Source organism: Channa argus, chromosome 3 (genome assembly GCF_033026475.1).
Source record: "Channa argus isolate prfri chromosome 3, Channa argus male v1.0, whole genome shotgun sequence".
NCBI classification, from domain to species: Eukaryota; Metazoa; Chordata; class Actinopteri; order Anabantiformes; family Channidae; genus Channa; species Channa argus.
In genome coordinates this window covers 14,299,054-14,318,130 of record NC_090199.1, presented here as the reverse complement: position 1 = coordinate 14,318,130, position 19,077 = coordinate 14,299,054, and the positions used below count along the sequence as shown (strand labels likewise).

The window sequence follows — 19,077 nt, the reverse complement described above, 5'->3', positions numbered from 1 at the left end:
AGACATACACACACACATACACGTACGCACACACGCGCACACACTAACACACACACAATCAAATAAATTGCATTTGGATTCTTCCTAAAAGCCAGAAACACTGAGGCTAATTACTTTTCCCTTCTGCTTTTCACTATCTTTTGTTCTCCTCTCACACGCCTTCCCTATTTAATCAGTGTAATAACAGATAAAACACTCTCTTGTTGTACAGTATATCAAAATGAAGACACCTATTAAACACAAAAGTATCACTAGTGCTAAATCATAGGTATTTTTCAAGATGCACATCTACACACAGACATGTATGTACAGAGTAACGTTTTTGCGTCTGTCGGCTTCCCATTTTCAGATCTAGAAGCTTTCATTAGTGTGTGTACTTGGTGTCTGTAATCAATAGTGTTTTGTAGCTCACTGCTTTAGTCCCCTGGGGGTTTCCTATTGTTTGATGAGCTGCACATTGGTAACATTGTCACTTCCCATTCGGTGACTTTAAATCACATTTAGCCTGTGGTGGCAGCTTTCCACTGACAGCACAACGACCAACATATTGGATGTGTGAGTGCGTGTGGATGCACGGTATGTGTTTGCATGTGTCTATGTGCATTTGGATAGTTTTGCATCATTCTGGGCTGCATCGGCAATCATCGAGTGCCCCGACTCACATATGCTCTACAATTGATTGGACGACCTAGACTCTGCAAACAACCAATAGGGCACAAAGTCCTTCCCCAATAAATGGCCAGAGAGATGTTGAGAGAGGGGGGTGCAGAGAGAGCAGGGTGAGAAGGTGGCAGACAGATTGAGATTTAATTTTCAGGTCACGGAATCTTGTGTCACTTGAGAATCCAAACACATACCAACAGGAAGTGATGCTCGTACAGATACATACACACAAATAAACACACACCGGTGTATATTTTTGTGTGTCCGCATTGAAGTATCTGCGCATGTGTGCATGTGTATGTTTGAATAAATGTGTGTCTAGCTGACATAAGCAGAGCTGTAGACATATATCAGGGCTGACATTTAGCGCTTAGCTCTGCCACTAAGCTTATTAGCCAAACACCAAATATCAGCACAATCTCCCTCCCTCCTATCCCTCTGTTTTACCCAGTCCTCACCCTCAAATCACTCACCCGACACTGTTCTCTCTAGGGCTGGGGTGGCGTTCTGTTTCTCACCATCCTTCTCACCATCCTCCTTTTTTTTTAAATCTATCTTTTTCTAATTGTCAATGTGTGTGTTGACTTTGTTCACACATAAATCTTTCCACACTTCTTTCTTTCTTATTTCCACCCCGTCCTTTCCTTTTTTCCAGAGACCCTGCAGATTGCCAAAGGTTTTTGCAGCTCATCAACACATACAGGCTCTCAAACACGCACACACACTTACACGCACACACATACGATAACAAACAATAAGCTACAATCCAAACAGTAGGAGAAATAACAAAGTGAGAGTAAAGGAGTGAAAGATTGCAGAACAGAAAGGGCTAGTAGGCAGCGCTGATTGTAGCTGGCAGAATAAATTGAATTGAACTCATTTGTTGTATTGACATTCAGCTTTCAATTATCCACTGATGAGACAGAGACGGCGAGGTGGACTGTGTGAAAGAAAGAGAAAGAGAGCTGCGGCAAGGGCGAGAAGGAAGAGCAGAGGATGCTGATGATGATGAAGATGATGAGTGAGGGAGGATGAAAATGCAAAAGGAGGGGAGTAGGCTTCTTTTTAGTAGCAATAACAATTCAATCAAGGAGAAATGTATGTGGAACTAAGTGGTCTGTAATGGGAAACAGACTGCTACAGCTACACATTGAAGGGGTGAGAAAAAAAGCAGTGAAGGCAGAGACACAGCAGGAGTGAGAGAGTGGTTAAAGAAACCGTGCTAAAGATAGATGAATTCATTGAGTCTTTATAGTACACTGCTCTGCACTTAGTATTCAAACAAAAAAAACAGACAGATTTTACTGTTTCAAAATACTTGCACCATTGGCTATTAATCAGACTGCAGTTTTAAAACGCCACTGCCACTTAAACTTAACAATGACAGAAAGTTTTTTCCCCCAAAAATGTCAAAGTTATTTGAATATAGTTTGTGTAGTCATTTGGTTAATTCGAGGGTGTGTTTGGAGCTGTCATCGCAGTTCACAATTAGTTTTGGATTCCAGCTGTGAACAGCTCATCTGCTTCCTTAGAATGCCACAGCCAATTAAACTTCACATGAGGTTTAAGATTTAACAAAATTTTTGCCTGTTTGACAAGATCTTGCTGTGCACACTTTTTGCTTTTTTTGTTTGTTACATTAGAAAACAGCTCCTACATTTCCTTTGTGCACTGCATTATGGCAGAATAGTGTCCGTTATCAGCACACACCAAAATCAACTGTAATTTAGTATGTTTGCTATCTGGTGTACTGTATTTGGTCACCTGATCACTGAGATAAATATTTTAAACCTTTTTTTTAATTACTTTGTAGTATGGATAAATTTGTTTATTGTCTAAGCTTTGAGTCACCTGTACCTCATATGAGAAAGTTTATTAATTCAGGTGATGTGTTGATACTGATAAAATAAAGTAAATTAACACTTTTAACCATGAAACTCAAATTAACTTTAGAAAATAAGTAGCCCAATATCAGATAAAAAAAGCAGTAGGAAAATCTAGTAAATCAAGTAATTTCGTAAAAAAAAAAAAAAAGCAATAATCTCAGAGAAGATTGGAACATGTCACAAACTTAAATACACGACTGGTGTTCTCCTAATCTTCCAAGACATGGCATTTGCGAATGTATGAGTGCTTGTGTGTTCATATGTGCATGGATTTTGTAGAGTATCACTCTGTGCTGGACTGACATGCTGCATCAGAGCATCTAGGTCAGCATGAGATCGGAGAGAGGAGAAAGAAAAAAGTAGTGAATTTTTAGAGCAGATAAGAGAGTGAGAGGAAGACATTAAAAGGATGAAAGAAGAGGGAGGAAATTAAGCAGTGTAGGTGCAATGATAGGAAAGGACAAGGTACAAAGATTAAAAGAGGGAGGCTGCAGGGTTGGGTTTAATTCTCTCATTTTTACACTTCTCTCCCAGTCCAGTTCCAGCTATAATTTGAGTTCAATTCTGGTCTTAAATTATTAGTGCAATATTCTTTATTAAAGGCACATAGGGGACTCAAAGCTATCTAATATTCCGGAAATAAGACGTGGCAGTGGATGCTGAAAAAAGCTTTATATGGTTCAGTTAATTGAATTCTAAGCCATAGTGAGTCCTTCCACCAGAAGGGTTTGGGGCTTGCGTTGAGAGATTAACACTCTCTCAAGTGGCTTTTTGTTTTTGGTTTTTTGATTCAGACTCACCTGCCAATGTTATTCTCCCTGTCTTTCCATTTGCCACCTGCCCCTGTTTTGCCTGTACATTTTTTTTTTCTTCTGCAGTTCTTCAATTACAAACACAAATCATCTCCTCTCCTCCCTTTGTTTAATCTGGCAACCAGCGCTTAAGCTCCATAATGAATGTTTCCATGTTCAATAACACTTTCTCTCACTCTCTCCCTCTCTGTCTTTCATGCACACACACCAGCAAATACACCACACACATACACACACACATACTATACACTCCCCTCACAGCCTGAGTCAGACATCATAGGGTATTGAGTGGTTTGAAGGGAACATAAATCATTTTTTGATCACCTTGCTTGCTTTCCAAAAAGCACAACACAAAAAAGAGGTGGGAGACTTCGAAAGGGTTTATGGAATCTTATTTTCTCAGGATTTGTCTGTATTCACTGTATTTTAGTTCAAAAGCTTTTCATTTTCTAATATTCACATCTTGCCCCCCCCCCCCCCCCCCCCCCCCCAAACTATAGTAGCAGGCTGTGGGAAATATTCTTCCTCAGTCCTGAATGTGAATTGATGTTTCCAGTGAGACACTGTCAAATTCAATTTTCCACTTTTCTAAGAATAGTGCCTCACGTTCTCCATTCATGCTTCAAAGAGGGAGGTTTGAGATTTTTGACATTGTGATTCATTGGAGAGGAGGAGCAAGCAAACAGTTTTTACTGACGTGTGTTTCTGTTGTTCCTGCTTGAGTGCTTGGTGATGCCTTGACAGTGGTTCCACATTGTTGCCCTAATGTCAGCTAGATTGATATGAAGCAGGAAAGGCTAGATGTTGTGCTCTGCTGCTGGGTTGCTTAGAGTGAGCACAAGATATGAAGGCAATGGCAGATGCACACAACTGGCATACACAAATGCACAAATGCATAATCAATTACACTGACATGCAACTCTTCTCTCTTGCATTCCCTGTCAGTAGGACACACACAAGTAGCCACACACATCTGTTCCTGTTGCTCTTTCTCCCTCCCACAGTGTCTCTCACACACACGATCTTCCAATCAGTATTTCGGAAGTGATCAGTATTCTGAACAGCTTTCCAGGTCGGCCGGACGCTGATCCATCAAACCAACACAGTGTTGCCTTGTGTCTACGGCAACCTTCAGCGTTAAAGAGGATCAGCGACAGTCCTCTGTCACCAGAAAATCCACTGTGTGTGCATGTGTGTGTGTTGTAGGCATTCTCCCGAACATACTCACACACAATCATTCATGCACACACGCACAGGCACATGCTCACATCCACCAAATAATTTATGTCTTATTGGCTGATTTTTTTTTTTTTTTAAACTCCAGGCTTCCTCCAATAACAAGAGAAGAATGCAGATGTGATTGTGTGTTCAATGATGTTCATTGTTATTATAATATTGTGCTTTCATGTGTATGTTTACTTGCTGGTTCTGTAAAGTTATCGATGTTGGCGAAGTCTCTCTTGTATAAGAAATGTAAATGATTAAATGTGGGTAAATCTAAAATAACTGCTAGTTGATGCCATTAAAATCATCCAACTGAAGGTTCCAGACTTAAGTTTGGGGGTTGATTAGGATAAGGGCCAGGGTTTGGCAATTAGTGGTTCCCTAAGGTTAGGGTTAGTCTACAGGAAATTATTTTGTCTGTGTAAAGTCCCCACAAGTAATGTGTGTGTGTGTAGCAGCTATCTTAGGTTGTCTCTTTGATCAACCTATAAAAGCACTGAAGTGCGGACAGATAGCCTGGACCAACACTCTATTGCTCTTTCACTCCCTCTGGGTCTCTCCTTTTCCCTCACACACATTAACCATCATGAACACACTCTAAAACACTCTACCTCATGTGAAGCTGCATTTCTCCCATCACCCAGTGGCTGTGAGGAGCATTGTAGTGGTGAATATATCATTGTCTCTTTATCTCTTTGCCTCTTTACACTTTAATTTGTACACTGGAAATGTATTTATAATTGTATACAACAATAATTTATGTGTCACTTTGCCAAGTGATGGCAAATATTGTTGCCCAGTGGACAGCTGCTTTGTTAGCGTCTTTAAAACCATCACACATTGAAAAATAAAGTGTTTATTTTCCAATGCAGTCACAACAACATTAATTAGATTTGCTGTGCTGCTGCAGCTTTTCACAAACATGGCAACTTGGGAAATTAGATTTTGACTTTATCACAATTTTGCAAAATAAAATGAGTATGTATTCCCCTCTCTCCATTCCCTCTCCAAACTACCCCCTACTCTCTCTGTTTCTTCACTCCAGATCAGTATATTTATGACCCACCTGTCGAACTATGGCAATGATCGACTGGGTCTCTACACATTCGTCCATTTGGCCTCTTTTCTTCGCTCGTGGACAAACCTGAAACTCCACACACTCCCACCCCTGCAGCTTGCACACAAATACTTCCAGCTGTTCCCTGAACAAAGGAACCCGCTCTGGCAGGTGTGTTTGCCTGGGTAGTTGTCCACATGTATGGGCTTATGTGTTTCTGCATATGTCTGGATAGTTTTAGTTTGCATTTGTGTGCAATAAGATGAGGAAAACAGATTGTGTGATATACAGTAGGTGAAGTGGAAAGTGAATCTCTGTACAAATTACGAAGATTTAATGAGAATTAATTTTCCATGAAATTACTCAACAAATGGTAGCTAATTTTAGTAACTTTGTCTCGAAAGTATGGAAAAGATGGTGGGCTAATCACTCTGATATATTACATTAATTATTCCTGCTGGTTAGTTATGCTTTTTGTTTCATAAAATCCATGTAATAACATATGTTAATTTGTGGTTATTGTATGACGCGACAAAAAAAAGCAAATTTATTCATCCTATGTGCACTTTTGTCTTTGTGTGCAACACTTTACTCGAACCTGTAATCCAAATCCTTTTGCTCCAACCAGAATCCGTGTGATGACAAACGACACAAAGACATCTGGTCTAAAGAGAAAACCTGTGACAGGTTACCCAAGTTCATGGTCATAGGACCACAAAAAACAGGTAAGCTAAAGACAAACACACACACACATGCAACAACGGGCCTCCTTCTGTGTTCCCAGGTGTGTAGGTCCTTCACATCAGAGCCCCTTCATTTATTCCCTGTCAGAGCAAGACAAAGGAGGCGGCTTATACCTGCTGTCTCCCACCCACATACCATACACTTTAGATGCATTGAGAGATAGAGTACTGGGCCACCACCCTCTTTTTCTTCTTTTTTTGTCTCTGTCTCTGTCACAGAAACAAAAAGAAGATGAAACTCAAAAGTCTGTATAGGCCACATGGGTCCTGAGGGATTTCCTCCATGGGATTTCAGAAATTCTAATTGCTGGTTTTAGGTTTGAGAGGTGACAAGCGTCTGCAATGCTGCCAGATGTCCACGTGATCATTTTTCTAAATGGGAGGAGGGATCACTACAGCAGCATGGGAACCCCAACGACAATTATAGTAAAATAATTTCTCCTTTTTTTGAAGAGTATGGCTCGCATGCCAGTGATGTTGGAGCAAATAGGAGAACAGGCTGTTGGGGGGGTGTGCAAGGTGAAAAGAGAGCTGCTGTGGGTGAGACAGAGGGCATGACCAAAGCCCCAGTGCTGATTGGTGTCAAATGGTTTTGAATCATTTGATGGGGAGGCCTGTGATCATTGCACACACACACACACACACACACACACACACGCACACACTCACCTCACAGACACACTCACAGACACACACAAACACACACACACACACACACACTGTATTCTCAGCAAGATATAAATCTTGCAGAGGGAAAAATCATCCAGAATAGATCAGTGGGTGACAGCTCTCACACATACTCACAGACACACACACATGCACACGCGCAGACACACACACTTACTACTCTCTGCTGAACTGAATTAACGAGCCAGTTATGAATTATGCCCTTTCTTCCAGGAACGACAGCACTTTATCTCTTCCTACTCATGCATCCCTCCATCTCCAGTAACTTCCCCAGTCCAAAGACGTATGAGGAGGTCCAGTTTTTTAACACCAACAACTACCACAAAGGAATTGACTGGTGAGAACACACACAAAAACACACATACTTACGTCTCTGACTTTCTCTTTGTCACAATCTAAGGTGAAATGGAACATTAAAAAAAACACCTTTTTTCAGATGGGGGGCCTGTTACAGACTGTAATGTGTCTTGCAGTCCTAAATGACACTATAAGCAGTTGAAAGCAGTTTAACAACATCTTTTAAGCCCACAAACATGAGCCAACAGACATATGGCTGCCTAAATTGACCCATAAATGGGTTACTTAGCTGACAGAGACACAGCTGGCGCATTCTCTGAAGTCATCCAAAAAAGACTTGAGTCTGAAAATTCTTCATTAAACAATGTTACAGTTATATTGCCAACTTTATTTTAATGTGACTATAGAACTTTGTGTTCGACTTTGAAAACTTCCTGTACCAGTATATGTTCTGATTGGTCTGGTGACTGAATTTGCAGGAATGATACTGTGCTTTTATATGAGACATACTGTACTTCAAGACTATATGCACATGTTTTTATGTTCCTTCTTACTTTCAGGTACATGGAGTTTTTCCCCGTGCCCTCTAACGTTAGTACGGACTTTCTGTTTGAGAAAAGCGCTAATTATTTCCCCTCAGAGGAGACCCCACAGCGAGCTGCTGCCCTGCTACCCAAGACAAAGATCATCACCCTGCTCATCAACCCATCTGACAGGGCCTACAGCTGGTATCAGGTACCTTCAATAGATGCCAGTGACTGTGCATGTATTGTTTTTAACCCCCTACTCATCAGCTACAGTTGTCGGCTTCCTCATATGATTTACTTTGTCTCTGTATTGATTTGTGCTGATTTCTGTACATCCCAATGTAGGAACTGTCCCAAGATGCTAACATTTTCAGCCTGAGTCTGTTTCAATAATGAGGCATGAGGGTTTTCCCGTTCACAGAAAGGCTTAGTTCATGTGTTTTTGCAGAGCACCTTTAGCTGAATAAACAATGGTGAGAGTCGTATGTGCTGAACAAGGAGAAAGAATTGGAGAACTGGATTTATCCTAAACAAGAAGTTTAGCTACTAAAAGCAATAAGCGATTAATCAACATTCAATGTTTGGTTGTTTGATTGGTGATTGACACATGCTAATCGCCAAGATAAGCAAACAGCAGATTAAACATTTCCCCGTTTTGCAATCTCTGGGATTGTAGTGGGCTGATATTTCCTCTGTTCCTGTCATACATGGACCTATCATTTGCCTTTGTGTATGAGTCTTCTGTTAAAAGCCCTCTCACCACTTCAGCACCTAAGACTTCTCAAATCACGAATATCAACAGTGTGTCAGCTTAAAAGTTTTGTCAGTGACAAAAACAAAACAGTTGTGAATATATTTCTTGACGTTAAACTGATGAATGAGATTAGTTGTATAAGCAGAATGAGTTCTTTGAAGCTTGAGTCGCTGCATCTACCAACCTTCCCCAGCATCAGAGAGCTCATGAGGACCACGCAGCCCTGCGCTACACCTTCTATGATGTCATCAGTGCCGGACCAGATGCACCAGCCGACCTGCGCTCCCTGCAGAGCCGCTGTCTCATCCCTGGACTCTACTCCACACATCTAGAGAAATGGCTCACATACTACCCCGCTAACCAGGTATGGAGAAGGACATATACACCCACACACATGCATCTACTTAGAAAATCTGCTGTAATTTATTACTATACTCATGATAGTATCGTTTGTAATGTTCGAAGCTCTGTTTTTTAAGATGTGATATTATTTCATAGGTTTTGCAGAACAAATTTTTAGATACCTACTGTTTTTACTGATGTATTGTTAAACGGCATGCAATTGAAGGAGTGGTGGCCATTCATAGACTGTCATTAGACAGCAGGTCTTGGGACTGTGGGAGGAAATACAAACATGCAGGACATACAAATTCCACACAGTAAAGCTACAAGCTGCTGTGGCTTCAACCCTGTGAGCTTGTAACTGTGAGGCAGGAATGCTAACTGCATAATGTCATCTCAAATACGACACAATTTTAATTTAATGATACCTTAGGTGTTAATGTTCGGCTTCTGTTGCCACCGTCAAAGAAGTGTCATTTACAGCACTGAGGTAATGTTGTTATAGTGGAGCTTATTATATTCAAAAACACCTTTAACAATGACTTCAATAATAAACCTTGAATTTTCACACTTCTGACAATCTGACATCAAAACTTTTAAAAATAGATGTTATAGCAGGGCTGTTGTACTGTATATAAAATTACATCAATACATCCAAGCAGACTGCTGTATTCTGATTCTCTTTGTGTTCACATTGGAACCACATAAAGTGGCTTTTGCACATTTCCTGTAGGAGCTAATAGCTGTGTATCCTGGTGAAGCAACTCACCATAAGAAGAAAAGGAGTAAAGTGATGCATTAAATCTGTTGTCATTGTTGAAACTTCTGAGGCATTCAAGTGGATGGAGTTGCACCAAAGATGCTGTCCCTATGCTTTTACTTTTACCCACTACCTACTGAGGTTGCATGCACTAAGCAGTTGGTTAACATTAAAATCTTATGTTATTAAAGTCTGAATATGTCTGTGTGTAGGTGATGATAATAGATGGCCACCAGCTGAGAACTGACCCTGCAGCAGTGATGGATGAAGTCCAGAAGTTCCTGGGAGTCACTCCTCATTTTAACTACTCCCAGGCTCTTACGTAAGACTCTTGCACATTATGTCAATCTGTGCTTCACACTCCATCTCTTTTGTGTTCTGCTGCCAGCCTCTTCAAAGCCTGTCATCCTGGGTTACCAGTATTTTCTATGTATGCAGGGTGATAGAAATGATAGTTCAGATTCAAGCTAGAATACAGTAGGAATCCTGGCCCAAATCTATGTGAAGTCTGACATCTGCTGGTGATCTGCAGGGTGTCAAACTCTGAATAGTACAACAAATAGTGACATTGCTTGGCACCAAAGATAAGCCAGTAGAAAAGTTCACTACTTTAAGACCATAAATTTCCATCTTTACCCAGATTTATGTTTTAGCAAGTACTCATAGCAATATCAGGGAAAAATAATGAGAAGAAGCAGAAAAAAGGAACAAAAAGAGAAAATCAGCAAGCAAGAAAGCGATGTTAATCTCTAAAGGCATTCATTTCACTTGGAATTTGTCACATTTAAGTCCAGAATGCCCAGCAGATATTCCTGGGTATATTGCCAAATTAACGAAACAAAGAGGTGTCGGGAAACGTAGAACATTTTGAATAGGCATGTTCTTTTTTTTCATTAAGAAGTGACTTTCCAACAATTTAATGCCTAGATATTTCTGCCAAGAAACAGTTTTTCGCTGGCCTGAGATCAAATCCCAACAGAGCAATGCCTGTCCTATCACTTACACTGCCTGTCTGTCAGTGTCACAGCTGTCTAAAAAAATACATATGAAAAGGTTAGCAAAGACACCAGCGCCAGCTACTTAGATAAATTACTAATGCAAATTTTATCAACTTAACATAGCCTTTGCAGTGTTTCACATCAGATAAAAAGTTAAGATGGGAGAAATTTAAGGTTACAAATACAATTATCTTGCATTCATTGTTTAATCACTTGAATTGATCAACCGACGCACATTCTCAGTAGTTAAGACAACTCATCAACAACATTATCCACAATGTATTCTCCTGTGTGTGAATCCAGAGGTTGGAATTGAATCATGGTCAACACATAGCATTTTAATAATATTCAAATAAACTAGCTGTTGCCTTTTCACAGTCTGTTTCAACTTATTCTCCATTATAAGATGTTGCGTGTGACTTTTAGATAGATGCAGTAGATGGGTAGAGGGAGAGAGGGAGAAAGAGAGAGTACTTTAAAGGGAAAATCTAGTGGGTGCTTCACAATACACCAAAACACACAAAGGACACTGAGGTATATAGGATCAATGCAACTCAAAAGCTAAAATAATAGAGTGTGGAAGTTTGGAAGTACTGGTAAACTGCTTTGTTTCTCAAGCACCGCTCATCAGAATGCAATCTGCCTGCGAGCCTCAAATCTCCAGACAGGGACATCTAGAATTTGTAGCTAGGAATGGGACACAGAGTGCCTCTGTCTTGAATCGGGAGCCCACATGCATACAAATAATTTGTAAAGAGATGCATTTTGACAGAATAATAAGGATGCTGCTTGGTGTGTTTGTGAGTGTGTGCATGTTGGGGGTGAAGATTGAGTTACACAAAAGCCTAATCTTTCTTTTCTCCTTCTCATTCTTTTGACATGGCAGTGGTCTGACAGATCCTCAACACTGGAGCCTATTTATTTAATCCCCCTCTCCTTTCTTTCTCCTGTCCTGTCAGAGGAAAACTGAAGGAGAACCACTTAACTCTTTTTCCCCCACTGATGCATCTAGATCAAGAACAATATTTGCATCTTTCAGTCACACCCACTTCTAAGTAGCACTTAACAATAATTTTTTATGTTTGTGCCTGTTCTTTATCTGTACTTTGTGGTCCTACAGCACAAAAGCTAGATGCATTTATGTTCACAACCAAGCACATCAGTAATTGACATATTTTGTTAAATAATTCACATATAAATAATGGAAAATGTTTTTATTATATACACATATGCTACGTACATACAGTACATCTGTGTGTTGTGTGTGTTTTTTTGTTTTTTTGTTTTGTTTTTGGTTATGAATTCACAATTATTATTGTCTGATCTTTCTACTTGCTTCACTTCCAGGTTGTGCTAACACTTTCCAAATGTATAAAAAGCATAGTGCTACAGTAGAGTGCCTATAGTGTTCCCTGCATTCACTGGGGAATAAGTAATTTAAATTGGAAAAATATGCAACCATCCACTGGTAGATTGTGGCATAAACACTCCAATTCTAGGCCCTTGAATGGATGATTTGAAGTAAAAGCCATTAATTAGTATGGATTAGCCCATCATAAAAATCTAATCAACTTCTACTGGCACAGTAGCTGTCCCTAGTGTGTCTTTACATGCATCATTTTCACCTTTTTATCTCAAGAACTACCATTGCCAGCAGATTTCTAACCAAAAAAAACTAATTATACTCGCTGCATGTGCACTTACAGTGGGTATACTGAGGGAAGGAGAGAGACACTGCACAACAGAGAGGGGAGACACAGAGGAAGAGTGATAGAGGTAGACAGGGAGAAATGAAATGAGACAGTGCAACAGTCAGTGAGACATTGATAGCAGAAGTGTTAGAGACAAACAGAGAGTGCGCTGAACGCATAGTGACATTTATGTCTGGATTGTGAGTGTAAAATGATCCCTGTTTTTCAGGCGCAATTTCCATGAGAAGAAAGTCACTTAAATATTACAGCCAAAGCTGAGCGGCCATGGCTCAGAGGTAGAGAGGTTGTCCACCACTTACAGGGTTGGTTGTTCAATTCCCTCATGCCCATGCGGCAGAGACTCTTTGGGCAACACACACACAGATGACACCTGCTGTCAGCTGTTTGTGCATGTTTGTGTGTAGATAAGAAGCACTTGTAAAGTGTTGTGGCAGCACTTTACAAGTGCGGAATGTTCATTTTCAAAGCCAACAGTTACATTTAGTTTTACTAAAAGTTTACTTCATCTGCCTGCCTGTATCTTCTACTTTTCTTTTTTCTCAGGTTTGACCCTCAGAAGGGCTTTTGGTGCCAGCTGCTTGAGGGGGGAAAGACAAAATGTTTGGGAAAGAGCAAAGGGAGGAAGTACCCTCCTATGGAGTCTGAGGTAAATTTGCTAATTTTAATGGATATAAAGTATGCTTAGGGGAAATGGATATATGCACTGAATAAAATGTTTGGAAAAGAAGAAAATAAAAAAGAAAAAGCAGCAGCCTGAATGACAATGACAGCCCACAGTTCCCTCCGATTCTGTGGCAAAATTTCCCACAGGACTCAGCATAGGGGTGGAAACTGTCAGCCAATCAGATGCAGCCAGAAAGTTACAACCTAATTATGAGGGCTCAGTAGTGACAGAACACCTGTGAGAAAGAGGTTGGAGGGAATTAAAATGGAGACAGAAAGGGTAGCAGGAGAAAATCTGATACATAAATCTTTGTCCTGGCTACTGATTCCGCTGAGACCCCAGACCCGCAGACAATGAATCACACTTTTGCCATCCCATAAAGACAAATGCACATAGCTACACTTTGTAGCCACATGTGCTCACACGTGGCTCATGGCTGTACCTCAGTGTCACTTGTAATTAAACTGTATTTGGTTTTCTACCAGGGGGAGAGCAGGAAAAGACAGATGTGGAGGGAGGAGATGGAGAGAGCAGCAGGGGGAGGGGATAAGAAATGCACACAGGAGGAAGAGAGATAATGGATCTCATGCATCCTTCATGTATATTTCTGCCTCTCTCAAACCTCTCTTTTCTTAGCTCTCTTCATACCACTCAACACTTAGTGCCTTGAACTCCTACTGGGAAGAAATAAATCAATCAAAAGATGCTGGTGCATCATTAATCTCTCTTTTTATCCCCCCCAATGCAATCTTACTTATTTCCCTCTTCTCAACACTGTTTTTCATTTGTGTACCTCTCACCTCCTTTTATACCTCTTTGTTTTAACACTCATTGATGCCGTTTCCATCCCTTTCACTGCTTCTGCCCTTTCTTCTCCACTTGCCTCCTCAGGCACGGGCATATCTCTCCAGGTACTACAGGGAACACAATGTGGAGCTGTCAAAGCTGCTGCATCGCCTTGGACAGCCTCTTCCCTCCTGGCTAAGAGAAGAGCTTCAGAAGGTCAGCAGCATTCAACTCTATGATACAATCTCACCACCATGTAACGTTAAAATTCTGTTTTTTGGATTGGAACTTCAAAATTATTAACTGAAAGGTTGGGTTTAAAAATGCAAAAAGGGTGTTACAACAAACAAATGAAATACAAACGTAAAGGAAATAAATGTGATATGAGGGAAATTATGTTTTATGAAATTGATGGGGCTTCAAATGTCCATCAATCCCATCTGAATGTCTGCAGTGTTGGGGTTTGTCTGTGCTGCTGTTTGTCACTGTTTAGGAACCAGATGGACGTAGTGGACAAGTCTGCTTAGCTTTTTCAGTCCATTCACAGCACATGTTCACTCTCATTTTCATCGGGGGCATTTGTCCAATTATTGACTAATCTGTAAACAAAATGTAAATTAAATTACTACTCTCTCGCTTTTCTTTCTTCTCTGTGTTTCCTTCTCCATCCCCTCCTTCTCTCCACCTCTTTTTAAGGTTAGATAACCTTTGTGTCCATGAGCCAGGGTTAAAAGTAAAGGAGTCAAAGACCAAGAAGTGACCAGCAGCCCCTGACCTTCAGATGCACTGTCTGTGGCCTTTTAAGGAACCCTGAGGTGATGGCAAGGACGGGTGCCTTGTTTCATCTGGGAGCTGTGACACTGCTGACAGGAGCAGATGTCACGGAAGCGCAAAGAAACTGTGGGCTGAAACTGAACTTTTAGATGGATGGATGGAACAGTTGATGTCGGATGGACGCAGTTTCCGGTGATTAAGACAAGTTTTAAAGAAAGTGGGACTAAAAGGAAGGATCAAGTTAAACTTAAGAAGCGAACTGTAGGGAACAAGGAGAATTTGATCATTCATGCACAATTTCTGATCTGAGCTGTCGGGAACTCTCGTGCAAACTTGCAGAGACTTACTACTGTTTGTTTTGTTTTCACCTTTAATTTATGATGCCAGAGCAGCGCTGGTCAGCTGTGCGTGGTTCCCATAGAGATGACTTTGCACTAGGTTCTGTTCTGTGTATCTCCAAGACAAAAAAAAACAAACAAAAAAAAAAACCACCGCATGGTTTTGTTTTTTGTTTTTTCTTTTTGTCCTAGTGAGAGAATAAGCAGGCAGAATAAGTGCATAGACTCAGGGTGAGTGACAGGCTGTTACTTCCATGAACAACATGTTCTCACTGTTTTGTTGACTTGTTTTTTTTTTGTTTTTTTTTAAAGTAAAGCTAGTTTCTGGCAGATCTGGTAGCCTTGTTCACCCTTAGAGATGTCACCTGTGACTTTCACCGGAAACTATGGACTGGAAATCAATCACTGAAGCAAGATGCATTGCCGGCTCATTATTTTCCCGTGACAAGCCATGCAGAAAAACACCAGGTCCATTTAGCAGAGCATGAACACTGATCGTTTCAACGCTAAGGACACAAGGTTTTCTGAATAAAACTGACAAAATGAGCCTAATGGATATGACACTTAATTGTAAGACCCTCTAAGTAGCTACTGTGACTGCAGGCGATCTTTGTTTTGTCAGTGTCTGATTAAAGCCTCAACCTCCTTTTGCTTCCTTTTTAAACCAGCGGCTATGTTGTTAAGCTTCAGTTTGAATGCAAAAAACCCCTTAAATGTCAAACACAAAAATGAAAATTAAAGAAATGAATATGACTGACAGCATAAGATTTTCTTTAAGTTAACACACTTGAAACCTCACAGTTAATCCATTGTGAAGCCGCATAATGTTTGGCCTATATCTTCCAGAATAATCTCCTCCGAGGTAAGTGAAAATTGCGTGTATGACAGTTTACTGTCATGTGAAGGAGTTTGTCAGCTAGAAGCAAAGAAGTATTTTAATACAGGGAAGTCAGAGGGAAGTTCAAAAGCATTAATGTAAATTTACACCGTAAACTAAAGCCGTAGAGAGCGAGTTGAAAATTGATGAAGTCGCCCTTGTACAAGCGATGTACTTTGTTATAGTTGAACAATATTGGGTCATTCTGAATAATATATTTACCTTTAGTACTTACCTTTAGCTACTACTTTTGTACTTTTATTTAAAACTACAATACACAATTTTAAGAAGTTTATAACATTGTACAGTAGAATGACACTGAATATTAATCCGGCGCACTATGCACAGTCCTGCCTCTACCTGCTGCATCACACTCTGCCCAGCCCTTCAGGTATTAGTCCTTATGAAATTACTTAGAAATATAAGAGCGAATAAACTTCTGACTGAAGCAGAAATAATTGGACTTCTTTGACTGGCTGGAAGGGAAACATGCCTCGAAAACTATCTCTGCACTGCAGGTTGCAGGCACTGAAGGTTTTTCAGTGAATCTGGGATATAGAAGCCTTTGATAGCATCTATCTTAAACACATTTTAGAGAAAAATCCCACTGTAAAAGACGTTCCACCAGTTACATACAAAGGTTAAGTTAAATTTTACTCATAACAGAGTATTTCTCCACTATGGTATTGCTCCTTTTACTTGGACTTAATAAAAGTATTGTTCCTCTGATGGAGAGCTGATGACAAGTACGACTAAAACATATAAACAGTGCACTAACACTAATGATATACGTTATTATACATCCAGTCTTGAAAATGTATATAATATTAAATTCTAAGAACAGCACTGTGTTATTTCTTATCACATGTAGTGAATTGGATTCTAAAACTTTTAATGCACAATGAATATATTTGCTCTTTTTGCCGTGGCAAACCATGGCAATCACATACAGTTTTAGAGGATGTGGATTTATTGCAGCAAGGGTTGCGAGGTCTTCTTGCAGTTATCAATCTGCTGTTGACATATTTTTGTCTCTAACTATAAAACATTTACAATAGACCTTGAAGTGGATGGATGGCTTTGACATTCTCACAAGAGTCACAAGATAGCCATAAAACCATCTTCAGACCCATGTCTTAGGAGTCTAAACACCACCATCCAAACAAGGCTGGGACCAGTTTGATCCTTTACCAGTAGGCACAAATGAAACAAATGTACAGTCTGGAAAAAACATGATTTGAGACTCTTAGTAAGCTGTTTAATGCACATTTTACACTCATAACCCCTTTTATGACAAAATTGGATGAAATACAATTGTTGTACACAGACTCTGCACACCTGCAATAGCCCAGAACTGGCTGTTTAGAGAAAACAAATATATTCAGGTGTTCCTGGTATGGCTAATTTACAAATGCCTGATATTTACTGCAGAGTTCATTGGGGCTGATAATAGCAGGTAATCAGCCAACTACTTTTTGTAATAAAGTCTTTAATCTGCATACATTTGAAAAGGTGATTTCTCTGGACATGATATTATACGGTTGTATTCAACATCGTACCCTTACAATAGCTCTTTTGTACCAAAACATCTTAATAAGATTAATGTTCTACCTCTTGGAAAAGGGCTGTGTCTCACACAGATATAATCAATCTAAAAACTACATAAATCCCATATCTATAAAAGATTTTTTATCTAGCTTCAAAAGCAGCTGGTTGGTTATCATGAGATCACTTTTATTCAGTTGTAATCATTTTCCGTAGATCTCACCAACTGGTTTTGTCAAGTTTTACCAGATTTTAAGGAACGGGAACAGAAATGAGCAGAAATAAATTATCCATGTATAATGAGACCTTCTGTTCTGTACCACCTCTGGAGACATCTGATGTGCAGAGAGCTATAGCTAGAGGTTCATTTGGAATAGTAAAAAAAAGGTAAGAAACATAAAAAAGCAATATAATCTGGTTCCTCTATCATTATTTTATATTAAATTTCATGCACACTATTTTATTTGTGATATTTTTATGTTAGACATGTAAGATTTGAGGTTTGAAATAAAATCAGAAAAAGATATCGGCATCAAAGCCAGAACAAGAACAAATCACACACATAAAGGCTGAAGCTTTTTAAATATTCAACCTATAAAGGTATTTTTTATCAAAGCTATATAATTGAAATTTGGATTATGGATATATACATTACACATACATTACCCTGCATGTGCCCTACATATTAGCAGTTTAATTGTTCATGCATTATTTATTTATTTATGTATTTTCTGTTTTATTGGTTAATTTTTTTCTTTATGTCAACCAAAGAAATAAAGAACACATAGTGAACATTGCAGTTTCAGAGGTGGTGAAAGCAAACACTACACTCTAGTACAAGTGCAAGCATTTGCTTAAATATTTTACTTAAAGTAGAGGAACCATTTCATGTTTGTTCAATGTAAGAAATGTTACTAAAAGTACCGCAGTCTACATGAAAACAATTCATTTTACATCTAAACAGTTTTGATTTTGATGGTGTTAATAACATAAATATCGATGTTAAAGCTTGTGATTTTTGAAAGGAAAAACAACAAAGGTGGAGCTGATTATACCCACTTTACGTGCTGAGAGGTAGTTAATCCAAAAAGCCACAGTAGCATTTGTAACTTTTGTGCTATTTTTAATAACACCAAGGCCTCCTTTTGTGTTAGCTGTATAAAAAAAAAGAAAAGGGGTGAAAGTGAAACATAAAAAAAAAATGCAGTAAAAATGCCAAAAAACAGTGTTTAGGTACAGTACTTAAGAAATAGTACTTAGTTCCATACACCTCTGATAAGCTCGAGAAAAAAATGAGTTTCAACCGTTTTGCAATGTGTGCAATGACCACAGGATGGCGCTCTTACACAATAAGGACAAGCATGGTTGAGTTCAGGGCTTTTCTCGCAAACTAATGCTCCTGATTGACACACACCTTTCATTTCAGATTAGAAACTACTGTATAACTCCAGGCTTTAGCAAAAATGCCAGGCTTCCAAGGGGGACAAGTTTAAATATACAGAGGAAATTGAGTATTGCGTGATATCCTATTTTAAAAACAAAGATTAGATTATCTATCAGTGGAGACAGGGCATGTAGCTGACTATACTTTTAAATGCATTTGTCAACAGATTAGTCACAATGAAAAGAAT

The 19,077-nt window shown here is 39.5% G+C and overlaps 1 protein-coding gene across 3 annotated transcripts in view; it reads left to right on the top strand.

The window, feature by feature from the left end:
• ndst3 (N-deacetylase/N-sulfotransferase (heparan glucosaminyl) 3) overlaps window positions 1–15,777 on the top strand; it is a 37,256-nt gene extending 21,479 nt beyond the window's left edge. For 2 of the 3 annotated variants that reach the window (XM_067497536.1, XM_067497537.1), the window contains exons 7-15: window positions 5,631–5,813; window positions 6,271–6,367; window positions 7,286–7,409; window positions 7,930–8,104; window positions 8,844–9,014; window positions 9,965–10,074; window positions 13,006–13,108; window positions 14,018–14,128; window positions 14,614–15,777. In XM_067497536.1, the coding sequence (XP_067353637.1) occupies window positions 5,631–5,813; window positions 6,271–6,367; window positions 7,286–7,409; window positions 7,930–8,104; window positions 8,844–9,014; window positions 9,965–10,074; window positions 13,006–13,108; window positions 14,018–14,128; window positions 14,614–14,643 (1,104 nt within the window). In that variant the 3' untranslated portion in view covers window positions 14,644–15,777. Of the gene's footprint in view, window positions 1–5,630; window positions 5,814–6,270; window positions 6,368–7,285; window positions 7,410–7,929; window positions 8,105–8,843; window positions 9,015–9,964; window positions 10,075–13,005; window positions 13,109–14,017; window positions 14,129–14,608 lie in introns of all 3 variants that reach the window. The other variant, XM_067497538.1, reaches the window with a different exon arrangement.
• The last annotated feature ends 3,300 nt before the right edge of the window (window positions 15,778–19,077 follow it).